Source organism: Paramisgurnus dabryanus, chromosome 16, assembly GCF_030506205.2.
Source record: "Paramisgurnus dabryanus chromosome 16, PD_genome_1.1, whole genome shotgun sequence".
Taxonomy (NCBI): Eukaryota; Metazoa; Chordata; class Actinopteri; order Cypriniformes; family Cobitidae; genus Paramisgurnus; species Paramisgurnus dabryanus.
Genome location: NC_133352.1, coordinates 13278659 through 13303124, shown reverse-complemented (window position 1 = coordinate 13303124; position 24466 = coordinate 13278659). Strand labels below are relative to the sequence as shown.

Here is a 24466-nt window from a genome sequence, read left to right as displayed (position 1 = left end):
TTGCATGCACAAGGTTTACATAAGAATGAGGAAACATTCATGTTTGAGGCTCTCTGTCAAATTTTCAAAATTTCAAATTTCAACTTTCGACTGAAAGATGGCAATGTCACAAATCTGTGTCGTAGCACGCAAAAGCCAATGAGCGTTTGACATTACTGCTGTAAAGCAATGTGTCGTAAAGCTTCTTGAGGCGCAATATTTAAATTTAAATTCAAAACTGTTTAAGATTTGAGATTTTACAGTCGCTGATGGTCAAGATCGCTAAATAAAGGGATGAATTTGGATCTGGTACTCACAATCAAATTTGAATTCAAAATATGAATTTTAAAGATGTGGATTACAGTGAATGAATAAAATGAACATCTTTTGTGAATTTATGTTGTGTTTTCGTGTAAGCATAGGAGAAAACGCTTTTTGTGTGTCAAGGCAAACAAACTTAATATTACAAAATGGTTCAGTTATTACAGAAATGTTATTCATTTTAAAGTTTTAAAGTGCAGTCTTGTCTAATATTGTGTAATTCTCTAAAAGTCATAAATATTTCATTAGGTAAATGAATAAGGTAGTCTTAAATAAATTAGGAAATATGACTGAAAACATGCCATAAATATGAGTAAGAAACCCCAATGCCCACTATTTCAATAATTATGAATAGGAATACATACAAATTTGTACGTTTGTAAAGCTGTTAATACGCAATAATTAATGTATAAGTCCTGTCAACACGTCAGTATTATACGGTTCAGTGTGTATAAAAAAGTAATTAAGGGCACTATTTTAACGATCTAAACGCATTGTCTAAAGCGCACAGCGGAACGTCTAAATGGGCGTGTCCGAATCCACTTTTGCTAATTTAACGATGGGAAAAATGTTTTTTGCGCCGAGCGCATGGTCGAAAAGGGTAGGTCCTATTGTAATGGGAGTATTTTGGGCGTAACGTGCAGTAAACCAATGAGAGTCACAGCTCTCATCCCCTTTAAAAGCCAGTTGCGCTGGCGTTATGTCTAATCCCTATTTAGATGACGGACTTTGTAAACTGAAAAACTAAGCGGAGGAAGAAGATCCCCAGTTTAAGATTAATGTTCAATAATTGTGTTGTTTTTCACTTGTATTGAAATTGTTATTTTTTTATTAAAACCTTTAAAACCCGTTTTCTTTTAGTCATGGAAGTAAAAAGCAGGCTTGTAATTGCTTTAAATGTATGGCTATCCAATATCATCAAAAAATAATTTACAAGTATGTAAGATAAGGTTTGTACTCTAAAAATACTTTATTTGTAACAAACAGGAGATAATGAATTTACAAACGGCTCTCCTCACGTTTCAGCACTTTGGACAGCGTTTTTTTTAGCAAAGAGTTTTTTTAAGCATTACTTAAAAATGTTTCTCATCCCACCATATCCACAGGTACAGAGTCATCATATACAATAAATCCGTGAGGTAGCATTAAAAAAAAAAACATTTAAAAACAGACGCATTTGTTTAAAGCAAAGCATTTATTTACTTACCAGGCTGCAGGTGAAGCAGCTCTTTGCGCCTTCTAACGTCTCATAATTAGTCCTCATTTATGTCCAAGAGACTCAATAATAATCTTTTACATTCAATCCTTTAATCTTTCATATTTAAAAGCATTTTTGTGCTGCTGCGCATTCATGTACCTTGTGATAAGCAAACCCGCGTTGTCCTCCCGTGTATAGGCACATTTTACTAATGCGCTCTTTAAATAACATAAAACACATTGCGCCATTGACTTTAGACTTTAGACCAGGTTTTTGTTGGTCAATGGCGTAGTCTATTTTAGTTGCCTCAAAATAGCAACGCGCCAACAATGCGCCTGAACACACCTCGTTTTCAGACCAGAACGCCCATGGGCGCAAAAGGGGGCGCAAATGCATTTGCTATTTAAACAATGCGGCGCTAAACGTGAAAATTAGGGTGGAAACTAGCGAAAGACACTTGCGTCGCGCATTGCGCTGCATTGTGCCGGCAGTAAGATAGAGCCCTAAATGTATGTTTGGTAAAACCACACTTCACTTAAAAATACACACGTATTCTCATAAGATCACGTTGGGAAGTCTACCGGAAGTAAAGTTTGGGCTACTAAAGCCAATTGTTTATGTTGTTGTTGCTGAAACCATCTATACATCAACATGACAGTAAGAAGTACATCCTAAAAGTCATATTTCCGAAAAAAATGTCCTTAAAACCAGTAATATATCTGCCGCATTTGTTCTGACTAGAGAAAAACCAAATGTTTCAACGTAAATCACGTTACCTGAAAAAGTCATCTCTTGTCCATCATTTAATCTCTACAGATGTTGAAAAGTCCCAATGATATTAACTCTTGTTTTGGTATGAACTGGCTCTAAGGATATTGAGTTTTGAACACTGATTTACTCAATAACTGAATAAAAGTTACGGACTGCAGATTTAAGTCAACTTGATTCAAACGTCTGGAACTGAATCAAATTCAAGAAACTCGACTGTGACGTTACTGAAATTGGCGAGCAAAACGCAAAGAGGAATCCACAGCTAGATTAAAGTGACAGCCGAGTTATTCATATATGAATACATCGACTTCATACGCAACACAGGGGCCTTTGTGTGCTCTCAGAGGAGAGGAAAAGACAAAGAGAGTTAAAAGAGAGCAACACTGTTACACTAAAGAGAGAGAAAGTGTGTGTGTGTACCCAACAGCCCATACACGGAGGGGTGGGGGTGAAGAATGGCAGGGGAGGAGAGAGAGTGAAAGAGAGGAGGGGAAAGAGCAAAAGAAAGAGAGGTGTCTGGATCTCTAGTGCACATCTCCGCAAAGCCGGTCCTGCAGTCCAACAGCCAGGTAAGAGGAATCACTTCTGCATATATTGCACTATTCACTTATATGAATGCACGCATACCTGGCCGTTGTGGCAAAGGTTAAGACATATGGGTAGCAATTTTGCTATGTACTAACCTACCCACAGTCTTTTTCGGCAGGTTTGATGTCTATGAAAACGAATGGCCTTGTGCTTAAGTGATTCAGCACATGTGCCGCTCTAAACCCTCTCTTCTTTCCCATCTCATTCATTTCTGTTGCTTTAAAGCCTTACGGTTTGAAGTTTGCATTCGACTGAGGCAAGATTTTTGACCTCTTTCTGAAGTGCACGCAAGCCTTGCTGGGTGCGGCTATGTAATTGCTCTCCCTGTACGCTTAAGCTGTTTTTTCCCTTAAGTGGCAAGAAGCCGCAAGCTCTTTTCTTTGGCACCTATCCGTCGCCCCGGTTTTATTGTGTCTCGGTCCTGCTGGGAGCCGATATTCGCTGGATGTTTGAGTATATGTGCGCGTATTGTGCAAACAGACCGAGGTTTGCTGTAGGTCAACGTGGGGCAGCATCTGCACCCATTGGCAAGTGCCTACATTCGTCCCAAACAGCTATGGACTTTGTTAATGGTAAAGGTTTTATTTGTTTTACTGTGCAGGCCCCTAAGAGAGAAAAAGAGATAATAAGGAAAATGTGTTCCTGGGAATGTTTGGGACCCATGCGAGATGTCACCCTCCACTGGTAATCAAAATATTTGGAAAGTTTTAATTGTCAGCGGATGACGCGTGGAAATGCTGAGTATGCCGGACACACAGATGTGGCATTGTCTTGGCGATGCTTTGGTCAGACTCCCACGAAAAACAGATCTGTTTGTTTAGAGGACAAACAGTAATGTGTGTCTGGTCCTCGCATTCCACCGTCGAATGACAATTCAGATTTTCCAAATGATGCCGAAACCGGATCCGTCGACTGTCAGAGAATCTAAGTACGGAATGAAATGCTAACCACACAGGAGGACCTCTGCGTGCCTGCCCATAAGATTTTTATTTATGTCCCATTAAACCTGCGGTCTATTAGACATGAGGTCATTGTGGATGACATAATCCAGTTCATTATGAGCATAACCCCATACTCTGCTTTCTCTCGTTACACTCACTTTCTATATATATTTGTAATCATTAATGTAGGTTTAGGTTAGACTGTGTAGCATACAGTATAAATGATATATATCATACATATGTCCAACCTAAACCTCCATTAATGACTTACCGGGCAAGCATAAAAATACCAGAAGAGGGTAGGCGGTGAGTTTGCGTCTTTGATCTGCAGAGCCTGTCATTTGATCGTGCCTTGTTATAAACTATAGGGATCCAGCGGACGGGGCATAAGCAATAGTCTGAGCCTGTGGCGATGAACTCGTGCCCTTTGTCGCTTTGCCTCTTTATGAGATGGTGGCAGACGGCGCAGATCCCAGAATCTCATGCAGTCATGCTGAAAGCCTTCTGCCGGGTCTAAGCTGGTCGTACTTAACACACAATCACACGCGGGATTAAAATAACCCAGTCGGGGATCGCTGGTGTTGTGTTATTTTAATTTAGAAGGGGATCAGTCGTAAGCCTGGGTGAGAGAAAACAGGGCTTGATTTACACAGGGTAGAGATATGACAGCAGGAGTCCCTGATCTAGTCATAAATAAGTCGATTCAATCACACATACCTTCAACTCATTTAAAATACACAGTCAGTCTACAGTATTATGAAATAACTTTGACAATTGGAAATATTTTGGCTGACTTTTGAGACCTCATGAGATCTTTTGATAAGTGTAGGAGTGATAAGATTCTTTATATATCTTCCTTTAAATCCCACAATCCAAAGATGTGGAACTTAAATAGGCCATACAAGGAGCTCAGATGCAAAAGGCAATAAACGCCACCTTCGTCAAAAATGTGATGATGATATTAAGCGAATGCTCTCGGCACGTATAAAACGTTCATCAAATACTTTCTGTTCAAATTCACTTAATCCCGGCCTCAGGCCATTCAGAAATACAAGTCTGCTGGCAGAATCCACTAAACGCTACCTATTTTTTTAGCAAAGTCCTCTAAGTGCATGAAATACGAATTGGATGAACAACGGTGCACAAATGTCGAAATTATAATTGAGTTTTTAACCTGGTTACAGGAGGTTTACCAAATATATTTCTTTATTCAGAAAGAACAATAAAGTCTGACTGGAGAGAGATAGGGGCTGTTTACACTTGGTTTTAAGATGTGTTTTCATCGATCGGATCACGGACGAGAGAGACACATTACGTTTACACCTGGTATTTAAATCCGTCTCTTTTGTCCACTTTCGACCGCATCTGTCCTGAATACTGTGAGGGGGTGGTCTGTGAGATGGTGGGCGAGTCTCTCTGCTGTCATTCAAACCCGAGCTGGAGTAATTATGAGTTTATATGGACGCAAACTTATATTATGTCGGAGCCTGCTGCTTGTTTAGCAAGTATACATGCTGCACAGTGTTTTGTACGTTTATTTAGTGGAGCTTTCTCTGAATTTTCAGCGCCACTGATGAAATAGGATCGCGCAACTTTCACGCTTTCAAAACGAAACTACGGAGAACACCCGCAGTAGTTTTATCAATGAAAGCCTAAAAATAGCGCTGTTCACGGTATGTTCACGGCAGAAGTAAAAAAAGACGTAAAATTTGTGTTTAATACCTCAGATTAGATAAATGGGCGGAGAGAAGGCGGTCGCGTGTGGCTGTTCGAACACATTCAACCACATTGCGTTCCGCAACTCCAAAGCGATCCGATCGAAAGTGGTTTCGACTACCTCTGGATGTGGTTGAAAGTGGTAGAAAGTGGACGAGCTCAAAACGTTTTGAACATCGTTTACACCTGGCATTAACGTCGTCCACTTGTGATCCGATCGACGAAAACGCATGTTAATGCCAAGTGTAAACAGCCTCTTAGGGTGAAAGTGGGAAACGCCTTGTGGCAGCCACATTCATCACAGTGCCCCTTATGTGTGCATCAGTTTCTTCGTTTTTACATTTGAAATTCTGACTTTCATAATTTGCAAGGTTTCTAGTTGCAACTTCAGTGATTTCGCAACTGTTTACTATGTCTTGTCCCAAGATTGTTTTAGAAGTGGAGGTTTTTGGAGATGGTCCTCACTGCAAAACGTGACGTCCGGGGGGCGAGGTTGGATCTAGATCTAACTCCTCACACTTTATATACTTTGCTCCAACAGATGAACCAGCGTTTGCTCTTATCAATATAAGTCTACGTTTGATTAATAATATAGTGGGGATAAATTCATAATTTAGTAAGTAATGATCACAGTTAGGTTTAAGGGGAAGTAAGGGACAGAATATCACCCTAAAGGGATTTATTTCCTATAACAACTCTTTGGCTGTACATTATCACACTTATTACACAGCTAGTTGCTATGCAAGTAAATATATAGGCATTAGTTTGTATTTGATATCTTTTATTAGCTTTGTAAGAAAAGTAAACCTTCTGCGAGAAAAACCTGTTTCCTAATAGCTGTAAGCAAAGATGCGTTGAAACAAGATTAAGTTTATTAATTTCTGAATAACATGTAATATATGTTATTAATTATGCATATTTATACTGTATTCATTTATTCTTACGTAGTAAGAAGATTTAATGAATAAGATAAAGTACCCATTCATCGACAGTTAAAACAGTAGGTACTATAAAGTATGAATATGGGTAGTATGAATGAATTTAGACGTAGGCTACTACATCCGCCATGTTGAAACAATATGTTACATACTTCGTCATAACAAGTTAGTCGTTAACCAGAATGATGTTAAACAAGCGCAATTTAAACACAAGGGGACAGCTGTTTAATATTTGTATTTGCATCTGAATAGAGCTGTGTTACCGCTTCGGACATTTTTTAATAAAACAACGCCCGTCTGTCGTCTTCTTCATTGGATAACTCCTCTTCTGGGGGCTCACGGGATAGCAATGTGTCCATCGAATGAACACTTCAGGATCTTGCAGGTAGTAGTAGGTCATCCGGGTACTTTTCGCCTACTGTTTTTGAAACACTATGAATTGTTACTACTGCTTTTCATATACTATATAGGATGGAAGTAGGACGGTTTCGGACGCAGCCATTATAATAAAAACCTTACGTTTTACTTTGAAGACACTACTTTTATTGTAGTCATATTGGAGTAAAGTTTGTTTTTTTGACAAAAGAATAACGACTCAAAAAAAGAAAGAAAAAAGAAGAAAGTTACGACTCAATGGTAACGCAACAACACGTGTATGACGTGTCTTGTGGTAAAAAAAGTGGGGAGAGATCCTGCTCCACCCCTGGATCTGTATGTAACCCTGCCCCCTGGATGTCGTGTTCTGCAGTGAGGTGCTACTTGGTTTTTGGCAAAAAAACTTGGATGCACTTAGATCTTGTTCACACTGTTAGTTTAAATCCAAATTTTAGGGCATATCCGATTGCAATCCAATCACATTTAGAATGTGTGAACACAAAAAAATAGCAGGAAATCCGTTTTTTTCTAATCCGTTTAGGCTACATCCAGAGGTGTTTTCCGTTTCAAATTGCATTTTCCGGAAATCCATTTCAGTCTGACCACTCTGATCGCATTTGTGTAGCTTTTTGCTTGCATCATAATGTCACTTCATGTAAATGCAACTCCAGTGCGAACTTTGGAACAGTCCATCTCTACAACGTTAGATGTCGATCAGATTGTTGTGCCAGCGCGACATCATTGCCATAGAAACAGTGCAGATAATCCGGAAAATAGCAGAACGCTACAGGACGCACAGATCAGATCTTAACAGTTGTGATGCACAATATGGACAGTGAGTCTGTCAAATCTGATATGCACCAAAATCAGATATGGACTGACAGTGTGAACAAGGAATTAGAGGGTTTTGCAGCGAAAGACAGTCAAATTGGTTAAATACCAATGAAATGACCAAAGTGACATTTGTGAAAATATGGCATTTCAATTACTGAAATTACTGAACCTTAACATAAGAGCCTGATAAAAATGCTCATTTATGAGAAAACATGTCAGACGCACATAGAGGGTTTTGCATATGGACTGTAAAAAAACTGTATTTTTGTGCAAACTTGTTTTTATGTTATATCAACTATTCACAGGTCAAAACTTAAAATAGCAGGTTGAATTGACTGGCAAATCCAAGTTGTTTTAACTTCATTCTGCATTTTTTTTACAGTGTGTTTCCACATTAACTCACCAGATTAATTTATTAAGTAGTTTTAACTTTTTTATCAACTTTATATCAAAATTTTAAGTAACAAGCCACTGAAGCCAGGCCTGTTTGATTTAAACGTACAACTTTAAGGCAACATTATTTTTAAGTGCGCAGAAGAAAGACATATTGGCTTTGACCAAAATGCATAAAGACAGACTATATATATTCTTCTATTTCTTTAATTCTATTATTAAAGTACTTCTCAGTGTCCTTTTCTCTTGAAAGGACAGTAAAATGTTTCCTTAAGCTATTTTTCATGTGGGTCATAAATTTTTTTTACATCAGTTTATTACAGTCTGTCTTTGAGCTCTGATTCAGAGCGAGCTTTTGTGTGCTGAAAAGAGGATTAAAGTGTCTTGGTTTAGGATCCAAAGTTACGTAATTTCCTTTTTCTAGACATATTTGCTCCAAGAGCCTTTGCACGTGGCTTTTATTCGCTAATACCAACAATAAAACGGAAACAAACTGTACGTTTTCTTCAATAAGCAATGTACCGTACTAACTGGCTATTTTCCTCACACAGATGATGTCATCAGAGATCCTTGTTCCTGGTTGGCTGCAGCAGCTGCTTTTCGTGGTCCTCAGGTTCACTCTGTCCTGTGCTGCCCCGGTGGACCTGGCCAATGGGACAGCGTGCACCGCTCGAAGCCCCGCTTCTTACATCCTGGTGTTCACTGGCCACTGGAGTCCACAGACGTTCCCGAAACAGTATCCCTTATTCCGACCGCCTGCACAGTGGTCCAAATTAATGGGTAAGACTCAGAGGTGTGAGGCTATAAACTTTGAGAGCTCAGACGTAAATGTAGATTGTGAGTCAGACTTTTAACTAGTAAGACGTGATGTTTGCTAGACATTGAAGCTCCTTTTAGTCAGTCATTTAGACAGGAAGAACTTCCGACTGACACTCAAAGCAGTAAATTACAGTTGGTTTATCCATTCAGAACAAACTGCGCTTATTAAAATAATGGTTTTATATGACGCCATAGAAGAAGGATCCAAAAATGGTCTAAATACGGTTGAAAAAGGGTTGAAAGGGTAGAAAATAACCCCTGGGTTGTTTTAAAACATTAGATTATCAAGGATGAGGACATTCAGACTTCTATGTTGATCCTTGCCTAACCATATGTCAGGACACTAAGTACTCACAGCTGGCCTGTAACCCTGCAAATTTGCCCCAAACACCCTCCAAACTTACGCACATCACCTGCGACACCCAGCACTGTCCCATATGGGAGTGAGGCAGCCTAATGAGTAAAGCAGAGACAAAGAGATGATTTGGAAGAGACTAACCATTGCCAGATGACAGGGGTTGCCCTGCAGGTTCGCCCTTTGCTTTTATGCCTCTTCCATAAATACATGATACACGCAGGCAGACGATGACCGCTTTAATGTGATCGCCGTGTGCTCGCACTTTCTGAGAATGTGCTCTCTGGGTGTCACCGGTCTAGCCGTCATCACCAGCCGAGACGAGCAGCAGACGCGGACGACTTCAGCCAAAACATTTACAACCCAGAGATCGTGAAAGTTCAGGCTGTGGTTTGGAGCGACGAGATGATGACTGTGTGGTTTCGTGTGCCTCCTGGATGGCTTTGCCTCCATCACTTTGTCCATTTATCACTACTGTATCACAATTACGTTGAAAACCGCACATTTTTGTATCAAATCAAAAGATTTTGTGAATGCGTACATACATACGAGTGCACCAGATGAAGGATGAGAAAATTAGGGAGAAAGTTGGAGATTGAGAAAAAGGAGGGAGGCGGTTGTGGTTTGTGGCTCAGCTGGCTGAGGTCGGGTCTCTTAGATTTTTTTGTCCACATTTGTGCCAAGGCGGTCAGACATGTAGCGTGGAGAGACGAGACGTGTCAACGCGCCAAACAAGCTGCCTGCCTTCCTGTCATTCTCACTTGTATCTCTTTCATTCCCCAGAGCAGGAGTCTGCCAGACCAAAATGGTTTGTAACTATGTAGAAAGCAGTAGGACATTAAAAAGAAGCTGAAAGCATTTCAAAGACATCATTTCAGCTCTTTCCTCTGTTGTCATATCAAGATTTAATGATTAAATGCGATTCAATTCTAGGCATGTTTTTGTTTAATTTGTGGTATTTGTAGTGTAGTGGCAAGCATCACTATCGGTCAAGCTCAAGGTTACGGGTTTGTTCACATTCCAGTCCTTATCCGGTAAACTTGTTTGTGCTTTGGACCTGAAATATACACAACATGGATTGTTGTGGAAAGTTGTGCTGTTTTTGGTACATGCTTTTAATTTTCTTTTCAAATTTGCATTGAAGACAACCAAATAATCACAGGGACATGAGCCTTTCGATATACGAATAGAAACCTGACCACGGCACTTTACTAAAGTATTGAGCGCTACATATGCTGCGGTTGACCTTTTCCTCGCTCCTCGCTGTCAAATTACAGGCAAGACCTTCAACTTTTTGCCAGTGGCTTGAGAAAATGTATCTATACTAACTAACCATATTTAGGTAACACTGTGCAATAATGTTAACTACATTAGTTACCTAACCTGACAATAAATAATATTTCTACAGCATTTAGTCTCAGCACTTGTAATGTTAATTAACATTAACCTAAACATTTTCAACTTTATCAACATTAATTGATGCCCATCCACTTACTTAAACAGATAATGAATAACTGTGGTCAAATCATTAATAAATGATTAATAAATGCTGTAAAAAAAAATATTGTTCATTGTAAATACATGCTAGCTAGGTTGATACATGCATTCATTCTCTTTTTCACACCTGGCCTTTCCTATTTTACCTCACCCTCCTCATGTGTTTGTGTACAGTATCGCATGCATACAAGCGAGACTCTTTGTAATCCATCCTCACTAAAAAGCTGAGCTTCATTGTGAGTTTGTAATAGGTGCGTTCGACTTTATGCAGTTCTGCAAGAACCGACAGGAGGATGACGTCAAGGTACCGCATAAGCAATTTGAAAAATCATACAAAGAAGTCTAATTTGGACTCGTTCTCACGGTACTTTGACGTCATATGCCTGTCAGTTCTTGATGCTGGCGCAAGTCGAACAAGTCTAGGGGCCAATCACACCAAACGTGTTTTAAGTGTTTGGAAACCCAAGGCGGTGCTGCTTTTTATATTGCTAGGAAAAACGCGCCTGACGGTTTCTTGATGCGTTTCTTGAACCCGTAGTTCACCGAGAAGTTAGGCAAAATCTCATAGATAATCGGAATAGATTTTCCTCGATTATGAACCCGATTTTGCCTAGCTTCTCGGTGAACTACGGGTCTGTGCAATAAATGCCGCTCCATCTGAAAGCAGCTGATGGCGATTTAATTCTAATCACCGAACCGGCTTTACTGATGACACCCACATGATAATCGCAGTCGATTTTTTGCACAGCCCTAGATGGATCTACAATTCAGTTCAGCAAAGCATGACGTCAACCATTGAAAGTGAATGGGAAGTGTTAATTCTTACGCCCCGTGTGACCATACTGTAATGGTACATTCATACGGGATGGAAGTGTTAACGCTTGACGGAAGGTTTGTCTGAAGCATGGACAACAGCCAATCACAGTGGCCGCAACACCGACGCTCAGTGCGGACAAAACTACAAAACAAGTTTTTGAAAACGCTTTTGTGTGCACACTACCTAATTTTTGCGCATCATGTTTGCTTTTTTTGTTGGCAGTATGAGACGCAGATTCTTGCTATACCTTAATTCTAACTGTGGGTTTACACCAGACGCGAGTTCAACGATTTGCGCGAGTAGGTTACATACAAAGTCATTGCCAAGATGTGATCAGACGCGTCCTCGCGTGCGGCGATGCGAATTACGCGATATGGGCGGCGCTTTTACCGCGAAAACACGCGCTATTCGCCTCAACCGTGTCTTCGCCCAAGTTGAAAATATTCAACTCGAGCGAAAAATTCGCATGACACAAAGTTAAATCCCGCGGGTAATCAAGAGCGAGCAACGCGATGCTACGCATTTGGTGAGTGATATTTTGGACCCTGGTTACATGTTGTCTTATTCTTTTTTGCTTTTGAAATGTTTAAAAAGTTAAACTGACTCCCAAACTGATTTAAATGCTTCTGTACCTATTGGAGAGTGATTCATTCGTGAATTCTCCAATCCTAGCCAGATGACCAAAATAAAGTTCATTACATCAGTGTTTTTTAACATTATAATGGCAAAGACAAATAGTGAAACCCACATATAATGAAACTACAGCAAAGGGTAGTATCCATCTGTTTTATAAAGAAATATTTAAACTGTGTAAGATAAATACAAATTCTGATATTAACGACAGCAAATTATTTTCAAACTTAAATAATTGGCTAAACAGTAGACTTTAGACAATGTTTGTCTTTTTTTATTTATTTTTTGGGACCCTTTGGAACCTTTTGTGGGGCCCCGGACCCCAGTTTGAAAACCCCTGCATTACATGACTGGTGAACCATTGTCAAGTTCTCAGGTTAGTTGCAGGACCCAGTAGGGCTGTGCAATTAATCGTTTTTGATTTCAACAAAATTTTTAATTTAAACAATTATAGAAACAAGATAATCAAAATAAAACAATTATTGTGTGATTTGAATATAAATTGTGTGCTGCTGGACTGATGTGTTTGTAAGCCACCACTGCTTTGACACATGTAGCCCATTGCAACACTCACTTAATAAAAAGGTTAGTAAGTAACTGTGTTAAATAAGCATTATTATGTTTTTACCAAAATAACCGTGATTATGATTTTGCCTAGTCGAGCAGCCCTAGCACCCAGTGGAAACTGTGTTGAGCAATCACAGAATAAAGCAAAGTGCGTTCGTGTGTTGCAGATTTTCATTTCATTAAGTCTTTGGGGTGGTAATGTTTAACAGTCTAATGCAAAATCACTGAACAAAATGCACTCATCACTCAATGTCCTTCTGCACAGCTGTAACCCATAATGAGCAATATCGGCTCTGGCAGGAGGGGGCGACGGCAAGTGATGGCCTGAAGAGTTTTGCAGAGCTGGGTCTGACAGTGGACCTGGTGAAGGCTGCAAAGGAGGCGAGAAAGAAGCGAGTAGTGGGCTCCATGTACCGCACCGCTGGAATCCCATCTGGCATCGGGCACAGCTCCACAGAGGTCCTTTTCATGCCCAGGAGTCCTCTGGTAAGATGGGCAGGAGCACTGCTAGACATCCACAGTTATTTTAATCAAATGAAAAACAAACGTTTTGCAACTGCTACATGATTATGTTTGAGCATGTTGATGAAGAACTAGATGTAAAACACATTTTGCACACCATGTCTAATAAATCAAACGAAAAATGAGAACCATGGTTAAACACATTTTACGGAAGAGACGGGAGAGCAAAACGAAAAAAGATAAAAACAAGACAAAAGCTTTTAAAGATGATGCAAGTCTAAATCAATTAAAAAGCAGATTTTCCTACATTAAAATTGATATCAGTTCGGTTTTATAATTTCTTTAAGTTTTAAGATTTTTGCGTTGCATTGGGTCACCTACAGTAAATGAATAAGGCATAACTACTCAAGAGACGTATCAACCATTTACATTTAGTAATGCAGGCCTATTTTGGGAAGATCGGGGTTAGTTGTCACGCACAGAATTCATCACAAGGCCTTTATCATAAAGGTCAAAGTCAAAATTGCTACAGATAAAAACACAACAGATAAACAAAATTCACATAGAGTTAAGTGTGACAATTAGCCCCGGTCTCCTCTATACATATACTATACAGTGAAAGACCGAACCAAAGCAGGTTTCCAAAACCACATCCAGAGTTCCAGACCTCACGACCGCAACCCTCATTCCCTCCCTTCCGGCTTCTGTGCTGCACCCACCAGATCTTTGCAGATAGGGGAACTTTTCCTTTCTTTGGCTCTTGAATATTTATCTTGGAATATTTGTTAATACCCATGAGTCAGACAGTTATGGGTCTAAAGGCAGCACTGGTGTTGCTGGTGACCTACATGATGTATCTTTATACACAACGCCTACTAGTATATAAAGGAGACTTGTCAAAAAACGGCAACCACTCTGAAATGCGCCTGGCATCAATGCCTGCTGCCATTTAACCACAACATGTCTGCAGTCTCTGCTGTTTATAGATCTGCAGGGTACTGAGGTACGAGTGTGAGGGTATGAATGTGGCCTTGGCACGAGACTGCAAGCTCCCATTTGGGTGTATGTGAGAACTGTGAGAATGTCTTCACTTGTTATTAATGGACGTGCTTGCTAAGTACTCATACTTAGTGTCAGGGATTTGACCGAGCCGTTTACCTCACAGGAACACCTTATCCAAACATGAAAGTTATTCATTTAAATAATCTTTACATATATAGTGGGTGGGCAGCACAGTGGCTCAGTGGGTTGCCTCACCGCAAGAAGGTCCCTGGTTTAAACCTCGTATAGGTCCAGAGAACTTTCTTTGTGGAGTTAACATGTTCTCCTTGTGTCAGGGTGGGTTAATAATGAGTACTCTGGTTTCCTCCCACAGTCCTCCCAAGACATGCAAGTTAGGTGAATTGGAGATGCCAAATTGTCCTTGTTTGTGGACAAAAGGGGCGTGCACACCAAAGCTTTTACCCCCGCGGCCGGCGCATGTTTTCAATTGTTTCCAATGGAACTAGCAGCTAGCGGTTTTTTTCGCACTGAAAGCCGATGCTCTGCGTTTTTTCCGCACTCAGCTCTTAGCGCCGTGAAGTGAAAGTTGTGTTTAAAAGTTTTGGTGTCCACAACCCAAACACACAACTGTTCTCAATAGTTTATAGGAACAAAGGATCATCAATGAATAAGGACTCCCACACAACGCTATACTTATAGAAAAAAAGGTTCTCAATAGGTAGAGGAACCATATTCCAAAACATCTTTTAATACGAATAATTTGTTTTACTCTTAGTATAAATGGTCAAAATATATGCCGCAACTGACACTGGGGCTGTACTCATTCCAAAAGTTCACCTTTGTGCCTGTACGTATTAGGACCTTTTAAAGGGACATATCATAAAAAACCTTTTACATGTTTAAGTGCTATAATTGGGTCCCCAGTGCTTCTGTAAACATAGAAAATATGAGAAAGATCAACCCAGTAACTTATGGTTTTGGTTAACCATTCTCTGTAAGCATGTAAAAAATAGGTCATTCAGATTTTGCTCCCTATGTTATAAGGGGATCTTATTACAATAATAACACCCCTTAATCTACACTATCCAACCATGGCACCACCATTTAGCGCAGAGAGAAAAGAGAAAATAATCGACAGCACAATTGAGTTTCAATTTCAACAAACCACTGTTATGGTGATCAATGTTTGCATTTCATCAGCTCATTTGCATTTAAAAGGACATACCTAAAAACGGCACAATTCTGCTCCCACCTATCCACCTTATTTTTGACGTAAATGTGGGCGCCACCATTTTTTAGGTCTTTTGTGTAAGACTTCCTGTGAGCCACTACAGCTAATGGTAGTCGTATTGCCAGGCACATGAGTCTGTCGTTTTGACTGGCATTTTAATGTTTATTATGAAATCCAGGAAGACCGGCATAATTTGCGCAGTTAGTGGTTGCCATAATAGCTGATACAAACGCAGTAAATCTAACAAATCTAACAAAACAATTGTTTTAATTATAAAAAACCGTGGGTTTACCTCGGTATTTTATCACGGCTTAAAACGCGTTTTTTATAAGATTTATTTTACGTCTTAAAAAATGTCTCATAAAATGCCCACTTTAAAGGGTACTGCCCGGTGACAGATGGGGTACAAAATTTGACCTGTGTGACCAGTGTAGATTTTGTTACAGTGTAGTAGAGCTTTATCCACAACAAAGAATCTTGTGTAACAGAAAGGTTTTATGGATGTTAAAGTTTTTTATGGATTCATACAGCTGGAAAAAGAATCTTTAGGGACCTTTATTCTTGAATGTATATAACGTATGACATCAGAAGCTTTACAGCGCTTTGGTACTCAGCCTTGTAACGTTCAGGAAGTCATGCAGGTTTGGAGTGATGGAAGAGTGTTGGGGTGAACTGTGCCTTTTTAACCTTTGAGGTAAAGACATGAATCATTTTTTAAATATTGTGGCTTGTTCCTAATTGCAACCTGATGATAATTCATACATACTTTCACAAGTTAGCTAATTCTTATGAATTTCTGCAAAATGACTGTACAAAAACATACAATTATTACAAGAAAAAAAAACAAAATGATATATATTACCCACTAACCACACCCCTAAACCCAACGTATAGGGCTGAAAATTCATACAAATTAACAACCTCGTAAAATACATAAAGATTGTGTTAAATATTTGTGCTGTTACTTCTAAACAAATATGTGATAAGGGACGATAAAATTGACCAACAATTCCCATACATTCAATTGTGGCAAGTTTTACACTTCTTACTTTCTCTTTGTTATTTTTTACATTGTAAATATGTGACCCTGGACTACAAAACCAGTCGCAGGGGTGTTTTTAGCAATAGCCAACAATACATTGTTCATTTAATGCCAAAAAATTCAGATTTCACAGATTTTCTCAGATTCTGATTGTATCTCGGCCAAATATTGTCCTATACCCTAACAAATCATACAAATGGAAAGCTTATTAATTTAAATGCATAAATCACAGTTTAAAATAAATGACCCTTATGACTGGTTTTGTTGTTCAGGGTCCTATGGAAATTATATAATTTAATATGAATAGATAGTTATCCATCTGTAATGCTGAGATACACACTAAAAAAAATAATTCATTCAATTTACTCATTTTTTTTAAGGTAAGTGGTTGCAATCAATTTATTTAAGCTACATTTAAACAAAAGTTTTTTGTTTTGCCTTTCTAATTTTTTTGTTTAAATGTAGCTTAAATAAATTGATTGCAACCACTTAACTTAAAAAAATTGAGTAAATTGAATGAATATTTTTTTTAGTACAGGACAGACAGTGTTTTTCTTTGACCTGCAGACACAGTGTTATTATTTAAAAACTATCCTAAAAATTCAGTGTCTGATTGTAAAAAAAAGTAGAAAATGAAATAATAAAAAAACATACGGAGTCACATTTCGGATTCCCACACACACAGAAATCAGCAGGAAATAAGTAAATTAAAAACAGCGAAATGCCCCTCAAAATGACTCGTGAGGTTCTTATGCATTTAAAAGGAACCAGACAGCAGGAGCTCTGCGGCTTGCAAGAAACCACAGCGTGCTCCAGCAGCACATGCAGACAGGCACAGGAACAGATGAGCTGCGTATTATTTTTCCTTTGACACGCTCTTTTAGCAAAACGACGGGACTGGTTTGGCTTGCAATGGTGAGAATTTTGTGCCGGTGTGACTTTATGCCCGTAAGAGGGCATCTGCTCTGTAAGAGACAGCGGAGGGATGAGGCAGCGCTCGCCTGCGATGCCAGTGAAATTGATATAGCAGGAGGGATTCCTGGAAAAGCCACAGAATGAGAACGTAAGAGAGACGTGACAGACAGATGAGTAAATCCAGCCTGGATTAGATGTGTGTGTTTTTTTACGCACAACTTACCTAAAACTGTTACCCAAATATGGATGTATGATTGCAAACTGAAGATTTATTTGTGTTTTGTTTTCAAAGCTCATCCTAAACTTGAATTAGGCTATTGTCAGTATTACACATTTCAATTGATAAACAATTACTCAGATTTGGGTTCACACCTTAAATATTCACAGCGATGCCAAAGAAGAACCATTTTTGGTTCCACAAAAAGCCATTCAGTCAATGTTTTATTTCGTTTATACCTTTATAGTCTAAAGAGCATTTTTTCATCACAAATAAACTTTTGAAGGTTCTTCAGATGTTGAAGGTTCTTCATGGAACCATAAAAAAACTAAATGGTACCATGAAGCACCTTTATAAGAGTGTATATGGCCCATGTGGCTCAAATTTGGTTATGTATATGAATGTCTAACACGAACATGAAATTATCTCTTGTCTTTTTTGGGAGATAACGTATTCTATCACTTGCTTGTTAAATCACAGATGAAACTATACTAAACTAAAACACGCTTCTCTATTCCTATTGCTCATAGTTTGATTCACATTGAAAGAAAACAGTCTGGAAAAACACTCAAAAACCCATTGTCTTTATTGTGAAATAAATTTGCAAATCTATTTTCCTAATCTCCCTTATATAAATTCATCCGCACACATCTGAGTGGTTGTCTGACGAATGAATTTCGTTCAGGGCCATTTTGGCTGCATATCAGCCTCGTCTACATCCTGAAATAGCCAATGTCACTCTGTTCTTCATTTCTCCCCGTATGACTGTGTGTGGCTATTCCCTCATACTGCTCTGACCGAAGGGCTCTTCCTGAATGAGGTCATAGCCAAAAAGGAAACATTCATCACCGTTTAAAGCACAAAAAATCCAGATGGTTTAGCCTAACATACACAGGAAGGAGTGGAAAATACTGGAAATGGCTACAAAGAAAGGTTTCATTTGTGACTTATGAAGCCAATTATGTTAGCGCTGCATGCTGAGAAAAGCATGTTGTTGCCAAACGTAAATCGGCTTGCGTGTGTATGTTTTGAACATGTAAATGACCGAACGTTTTGTCTTTCTCTCACAGCTGTCTCTCATAGTGAAAGTGATACCCAGCCCGGATTGGTTCGTAGGGGTGGACAGTTTGAACCTGTGTGAGGGTGGGCAATGGAAACAGGAATTGACCTTTGACCTGCACCCGTTTGATGCCGGAACGGATAGCGGCTTCACGTTCTCCTCTCCGAACTTTCCGACGACACCCCCAGAGAATATAACCATGGTGATTTTGTTTCCCACGATTCAGTCGCTTCTGAGAACTCATTGTGCAATACAAATACTGTGTAACACTGTAAAAAAGTTGGTTCGACTTAAAAAAGTAAGTTTCCTCAGCCTGATCTCAGGAGAAATCGTACATATTTTACGAGTTGGCTAATTTATATCAATTCATACGAAGTTAATCGTGCAAAAAAGTACGATTCTCGAACCCCTAACCCCAATGTCACAGGGATCAAGGCAAATCGTACCAAAACTTACGAATGTGGTCGTATGAATTAATACATATTAGCCAACTTGTAAAATATGTATGAATTCTCATGAGATAGCGTTGGTTACCTGGTTGCCTGAAATTATTATTTACAACACAACTTTTTATTTGACTAATACAGTGTTAGTGTTACTTAATGATTTTTTTAAGTTTTTGCATGTTTGTCACATTTTAATGTTTCAGATCATGAAACAAATTTTTATATTAATCAAAGATAAACACAACATGCAGTTTTTAATTGAAGGTTTTTATTAAGAAGGGAAAACAAAATCCAAAATCCTTACCCCCCTAAACCTACAACTGCAATCAAGCATTTGCGATAACTTGCAATTCTGGATGAATTTTGGTCCACTCATCTTTGCAAAATTTTCGAGTATGAACCGCCTTTTTAAGGTCATGCCACAGCATCTCAATAGGATTGAGGTCAGGACTTTGACTAGGCCACTCCAAAGTCTTCATTTTGTTTTTCTTCAGCCATTCAGATGTGGACTTGCTGGTGTGTTTTGGATCATTGTCTTGCTGTAGAACCCAAGTTCGCTTCAGCTTGAGGTCATAAACAGATGGCCGGGCAATGTCCTTCAGGATTTTTTAGTAGACAGCAGAATTCATGCATAAAAGCACTTTTTTAGACAGGGCCATGTGGGTTTAGATTTTGTTTTCCCTTCATAAAAACCTTTATTTAAAAATTGCATTTTGTGCTTGTCATTATCTGAAACATTAAAGTGTGCCAAACATGCCAAAAAAAAAAAAACTATTATCAGAAAGGGGATCAAAACTTTTTCACACCAGTGTATTAGATGAATTAACTCAAAATTAACCAGGTAACTTACTTTTTTAAGTTGAGCCAACAAATCTTTGAACGCAATGGAGGATTAAAGGGACAATTTTTTTTAAAGACACACTTTTTTAAAATATTCTCATTTTCCAGCTCCCCTAGAGTTATACATTTGATATTTACCGTTTTGGAAACCATTCAGCCTATCTCCGGGTTTGGTGGTACAACTTTTAGCATAGCTTAGCACAATCCATTTAATCTGATTAGACCATTAGCATCGCGCTAAAAATAACAAAGAGTTTTGATATATTTCCTATTTAATACTTGACTCTTCTGTAGTTACATCGTGTACGAAGACCGACAGAAAATTAAAAGTTGTGATTTTCTAGGTAGATATGTCTAGGAACTATACTCTCATTATGGCGTAATAATCAAGGACTTTGCTGACGTACCGTGGCTGCAGGAGGCACAATAATATTACACAGTGCCCGAAAATAGTCCCCTGCTATTGAAAGTAACCAAGGGGACGTCTTTTGGGCACTGCATAATATCATTGTGCCTGCTGGAGCCATGGTACTGGAGCAAAGTCCTTGATTATTTTTTGAGCACGATGCTAACGGTCTAATCAGATTCAATGGATTGCAAAGCTATGCTAAAAGTGGTACACACAGACCCTGGGATCGGCTGAATGGATTCCAAAACTGTAAAAATCAAATGTTTAACTCTAGTGGAGCTGGACAATGAGCATATTTTTTTTAAAAAGTGAAGTGTCTCTTTAAACTTACTGAGCCTAGAAAAGAACATTTATTAACACTGTTTTTGTATTCACATGCAGATCACCTCCCAAAACCCAAACCACCCAGCAAATTCCTTCTATTACCCTCGGCTTACCGAGCTCCCACCCCTGGCCACCATTTGGTTGAAGCGGCAGCCCCGTTCACCTGTCCGTCAACAGAACCGGGTCTCTAATCACATTCTGCCCGACCTAAGCAAACCTCAGAGATTCTCAGGTAGGTTTGCATACACATGCAAATTCCTGTTTGACTTTTTGCTTATTAAAGGAACACTGTGGCTAGTTGTCCCACCATTTTATGTCTTTAATCGGCATCTTATAGCGGTTATTCTGTTGCAAAAATTTTATTTGGTGCAGAAAAGGCTGTTTATTTGGCAAGAAAATCACTAAAACCTGTGTGACGATGCATTGTCCTCCTCCAGCTGTTTTGGTTTACCATAGCCATGTGTTCACGTGTTGCCAGTGTTATTTTTTTATCGGTTTTATATAAAACTTGATGAGAAGCCTAATGGACACCACATGTGGTAAACACTTTTATTTGCTTCAGTGAAAAGTTGCGTGTTTATCCACTTACTAATGCGCATCGGCTTTTAATTTCTCACGTATCTAGGGGCTTCAGAATTAAAATTTCCATTACATTTTGCTAGAATCATGTGTAACATTTGGACTGAGACTCTCACGGTTGTATTCTCAGGCCTACTGTAAAATACACATGCCTCTTTTATTATTTAGGATACATGACCACCCTCTCAGTCATCGAGACAGGCCCGTTTATTTTAATTAGCTGTGCATAACCATGCACACAAAAAAAACATTCATTTAAATGATTGCTTCCAGGCAACACTTTTAATCCCTTCTGCGTGCCTTCCAGAAACACCGCTGGACTGCGAGGTATCGATGTGGTCATCCTGGGGTTTATGTTCTGGTCCATGCTCTCGCGGCGGGCTGCGTCATCGCACCAGGTACATCCTGCTGAAACCCGCCAACAGCGGCACGCCGTGCCCTGAGCTGGAGGAACAAGAGGAGTGCACGCTGCACAACTGCCTGGCGTATCAGTGATGCCAGTCACCATGCTGGCACAGACATTTTGACGCTGCCCAGTTGAGCCTCATGCCATTCCTGAGGCACTGCTGCAGAATGATGGAGAGGCATGGACTTCTCTCCTCACTGGAAAAGAATGGCTTGTATTCTGTTAATAGAGACTTTATGAGTGCTGTATTTGCAGTAACCTCAATGTATTTTGACATAATCGCCCACTATTGCCAATATGTGACTCTGTCTGTGAAATCCAGGTTGAACCGTTAGTCCATTAGTAGTCTGATAATGACCGACACTACGTCTCAGCTTTTATGGTCGAATTTTATAAAAGACAGATTTATTATGTTAAAAGAGCTGATAAACCAACATCCAGTATCACTTTGTGAGCAAGTGCACAAAACACATTCACTGGCATCTTTCATTTATCACATAAAGGACCGTTATTATGTTGTATATATGTTGTATTTTATGTTTCTCCTATTAAAATGTGGACTCAACTCTATACTGTCACTTTTTTGTAATATTAACAAACATTATTACATTATAATAATTACAAAATAGCTATAAACACAGCGGCTTTCAGACATGATCTTATAGCCCAAATGTTTGTGTAACTCATGATGACATATTTATTTGTGTCTTGTTTCACACTTGTTTTTTTTAATCCTGTCACGTTTATATTTACCAGTGCAGGTGATATACTAAATAAAGAGGTTATTATAATAGTACGGCACATGGTTAATTTAAAAATAATGTGCTCATATGGATGAGGACAGAAACTTTTAAACATTAGCTACTAATCTAGAAATCATAATTTTTCAGCTTATATTAAGCACAGCATGATTGTAATATATTTCATGTTTTTAATCATACTCATTTATATATTTCATTACATACTCTTGTAAGCGCTGTGCTTCTCTTTAAGTAGCTGAACTGAATGTAGACATTTAGTTTTTAATGGTATTTAGTTTTTATATTTTTTTCTGATAAAGCAGAACTGCAAACTATTGCTATATTTTCTTTCTTGGAAACCACACATTTTTAAAACCTCAAGCAAAAACCTTTTATAAACTGTGAATGTCTTTTGAAATGTCGCCATCTAGTGGAGGATTTTTACATCGTCCCTTCTCAAACTGCTTACAGATAGAGGCTGTTTTCACTTGGCTGGCATTAACATGCGTTTTCGTCGATCGGATCACAAGTGGACGACGTTAATGCCAGGTGTAAACGGTGTTCAAAACGTTTTGAGCTCGTCCACTTTCGACCACTTTCAACCACATCCAGAGGTAGTCGAAACCACTTTCGATCGGATCGCTTTGGAGTTGCAAACGCATAGGCTGCGTTTACACTTGGCATTAACATGCGACCTGTATCCGGATGTTCTCTACATACACATTGAAAAGACAAGTGTAAACGCGTTTGTGTTCGGAATGTTATCCGATCTGTGTGCCCTGATGCAGAGGTAGTCGAGGACGCTTTGTGATCGGATCTCAGTGTAATGTAAACGCAATTCAGCCATCGTATCTGCATTTGCAGGCCAACGTCACACAAAACCCCGCCCACTATCATCTCCTCTCACTGACAGCTGTCAAAAATAAAGGACGTTATGTCATGGAGTGCAGGCGAGAGACGCATTTATATTTGTGGAGAAATGCTAGCTAGCTTAATGTATCTTGAAATAAATCGATATACAAACGCATTTTAACACTGCCGACTGTATGTAACTTATTCAGTCATATTCAGTCATATGTTTAACATGTTTCCACTATTTATGGAGTGATTTAATATTAAATGGCAGAATTGTATAAATCGTTATAATGTTTGAGTTTCCATGGCGACATATCAACGTGAATGTTGCGCTTCTTTCTGGTCAGTCAGCAGTTTCTATCTCATTTAACACATTTTAAGTTACTTGAAAAAACGTACAAACCATAATAACAAAAACTAAATACATATATTCAATGTTGTTTTATACAAAGTAAGTTACTTATAAATGTGTTTGTAAATTACATTACTATGCGCACTATAGATGGAGACATGAACAGGAAATGTAGGAAATTGTTAGCTGTTTTAGTTAAATCAGCGTAAATCATAAATCAAAAACGTATAAATTCAGGAAGACTAAAAAGTCGGGATGGTCATCCTAATGTTTCACACGGATTTTGTTGTTGATGAAAAGCATGCGGGTGAAAGTCAAGTTCAGGTAACGTTACATCGGCTGAAACGTGCATCCTGGAGCGGACGTTGCAGATAAACAAAGATAAAGCCTTTAAAGATAAAAAAAATTAAGCTTGAAATGAGAACATCACGGTTTTTGGGTTTTTCTAGTTATTCTCTGCTGTTTTCTTCTCAGTAACACGGTACAAGCGGTTACCGCGACATCATGTGGCTAAAGACAGCAGTGCGTTGAATTTATTGTAGTCCACTAGAAAATAAGTCTAGTTTTAAAGCAAAAAAAAATATCAAATTTAAGTGAATTTGTGCTTAAAACCACAAAAACAAATACCAATGGGGTGAAAAAAAATCTTGAAAAAGTTTACCTTTATTCAACCCCACTGGCATATTTTTTTAAAATATTTTTTGCTGGTATTAAGCATAAATTGACATACATTTATATATATATATATATATATATATATATATATATATATATATATATATATATATATATTTAAGAAAATACATCTTGATTTTAAGAGTTTTTAGATACTTGTAATAAAACC

At 38.7% G+C, this 24466-nt stretch overlaps 1 protein-coding gene across 1 annotated transcript; it reads left to right on the top strand.

The window, feature by feature from the left end:
• Window positions 1–2703: 2703 nt before the first annotated feature.
• On the top strand, window positions 2704–22468 carry spon2a (spondin 2a, extracellular matrix protein). Its single transcript, XM_065266492.2, has 6 exons — window positions 2704–2838; window positions 8606–8834; window positions 13008–13228; window positions 18682–18873; window positions 20748–20922; window positions 21577–22468. The coding sequence occupies exons 2-6, from the start codon at window positions 8606–8608 to the stop codon at window positions 21762–21764; spliced, it is 1005 nt and encodes a 334-aa protein (XP_065122564.1). The 5' UTR covers window positions 2704–2838; the 3' UTR covers window positions 21765–22468.
• The last annotated feature ends 1998 nt before the right edge of the window (window positions 22469–24466 follow it).

Coding starts and splice junctions, on each gene's coding strand:
- spon2a (XM_065266492.2), top strand. CDS start 8,606: ATGATGTCATCAGAGATCCTTGTTCCTGGTTGGCTGCAGCAGCTGCTT. Junction 13,229..18,681: donor TCATGCCCAGGAGTCCTCTG/GTAAGATGGGCA, acceptor TTTCTCTCACAG/CTGTCTCTCATAGTGAAAGT. Junction 18,874..20,747: donor CCCCAGAGAATATAACCATG/GTGATTTTGTTT, acceptor ATTCACATGCAG/ATCACCTCCCAAAACCCAAA.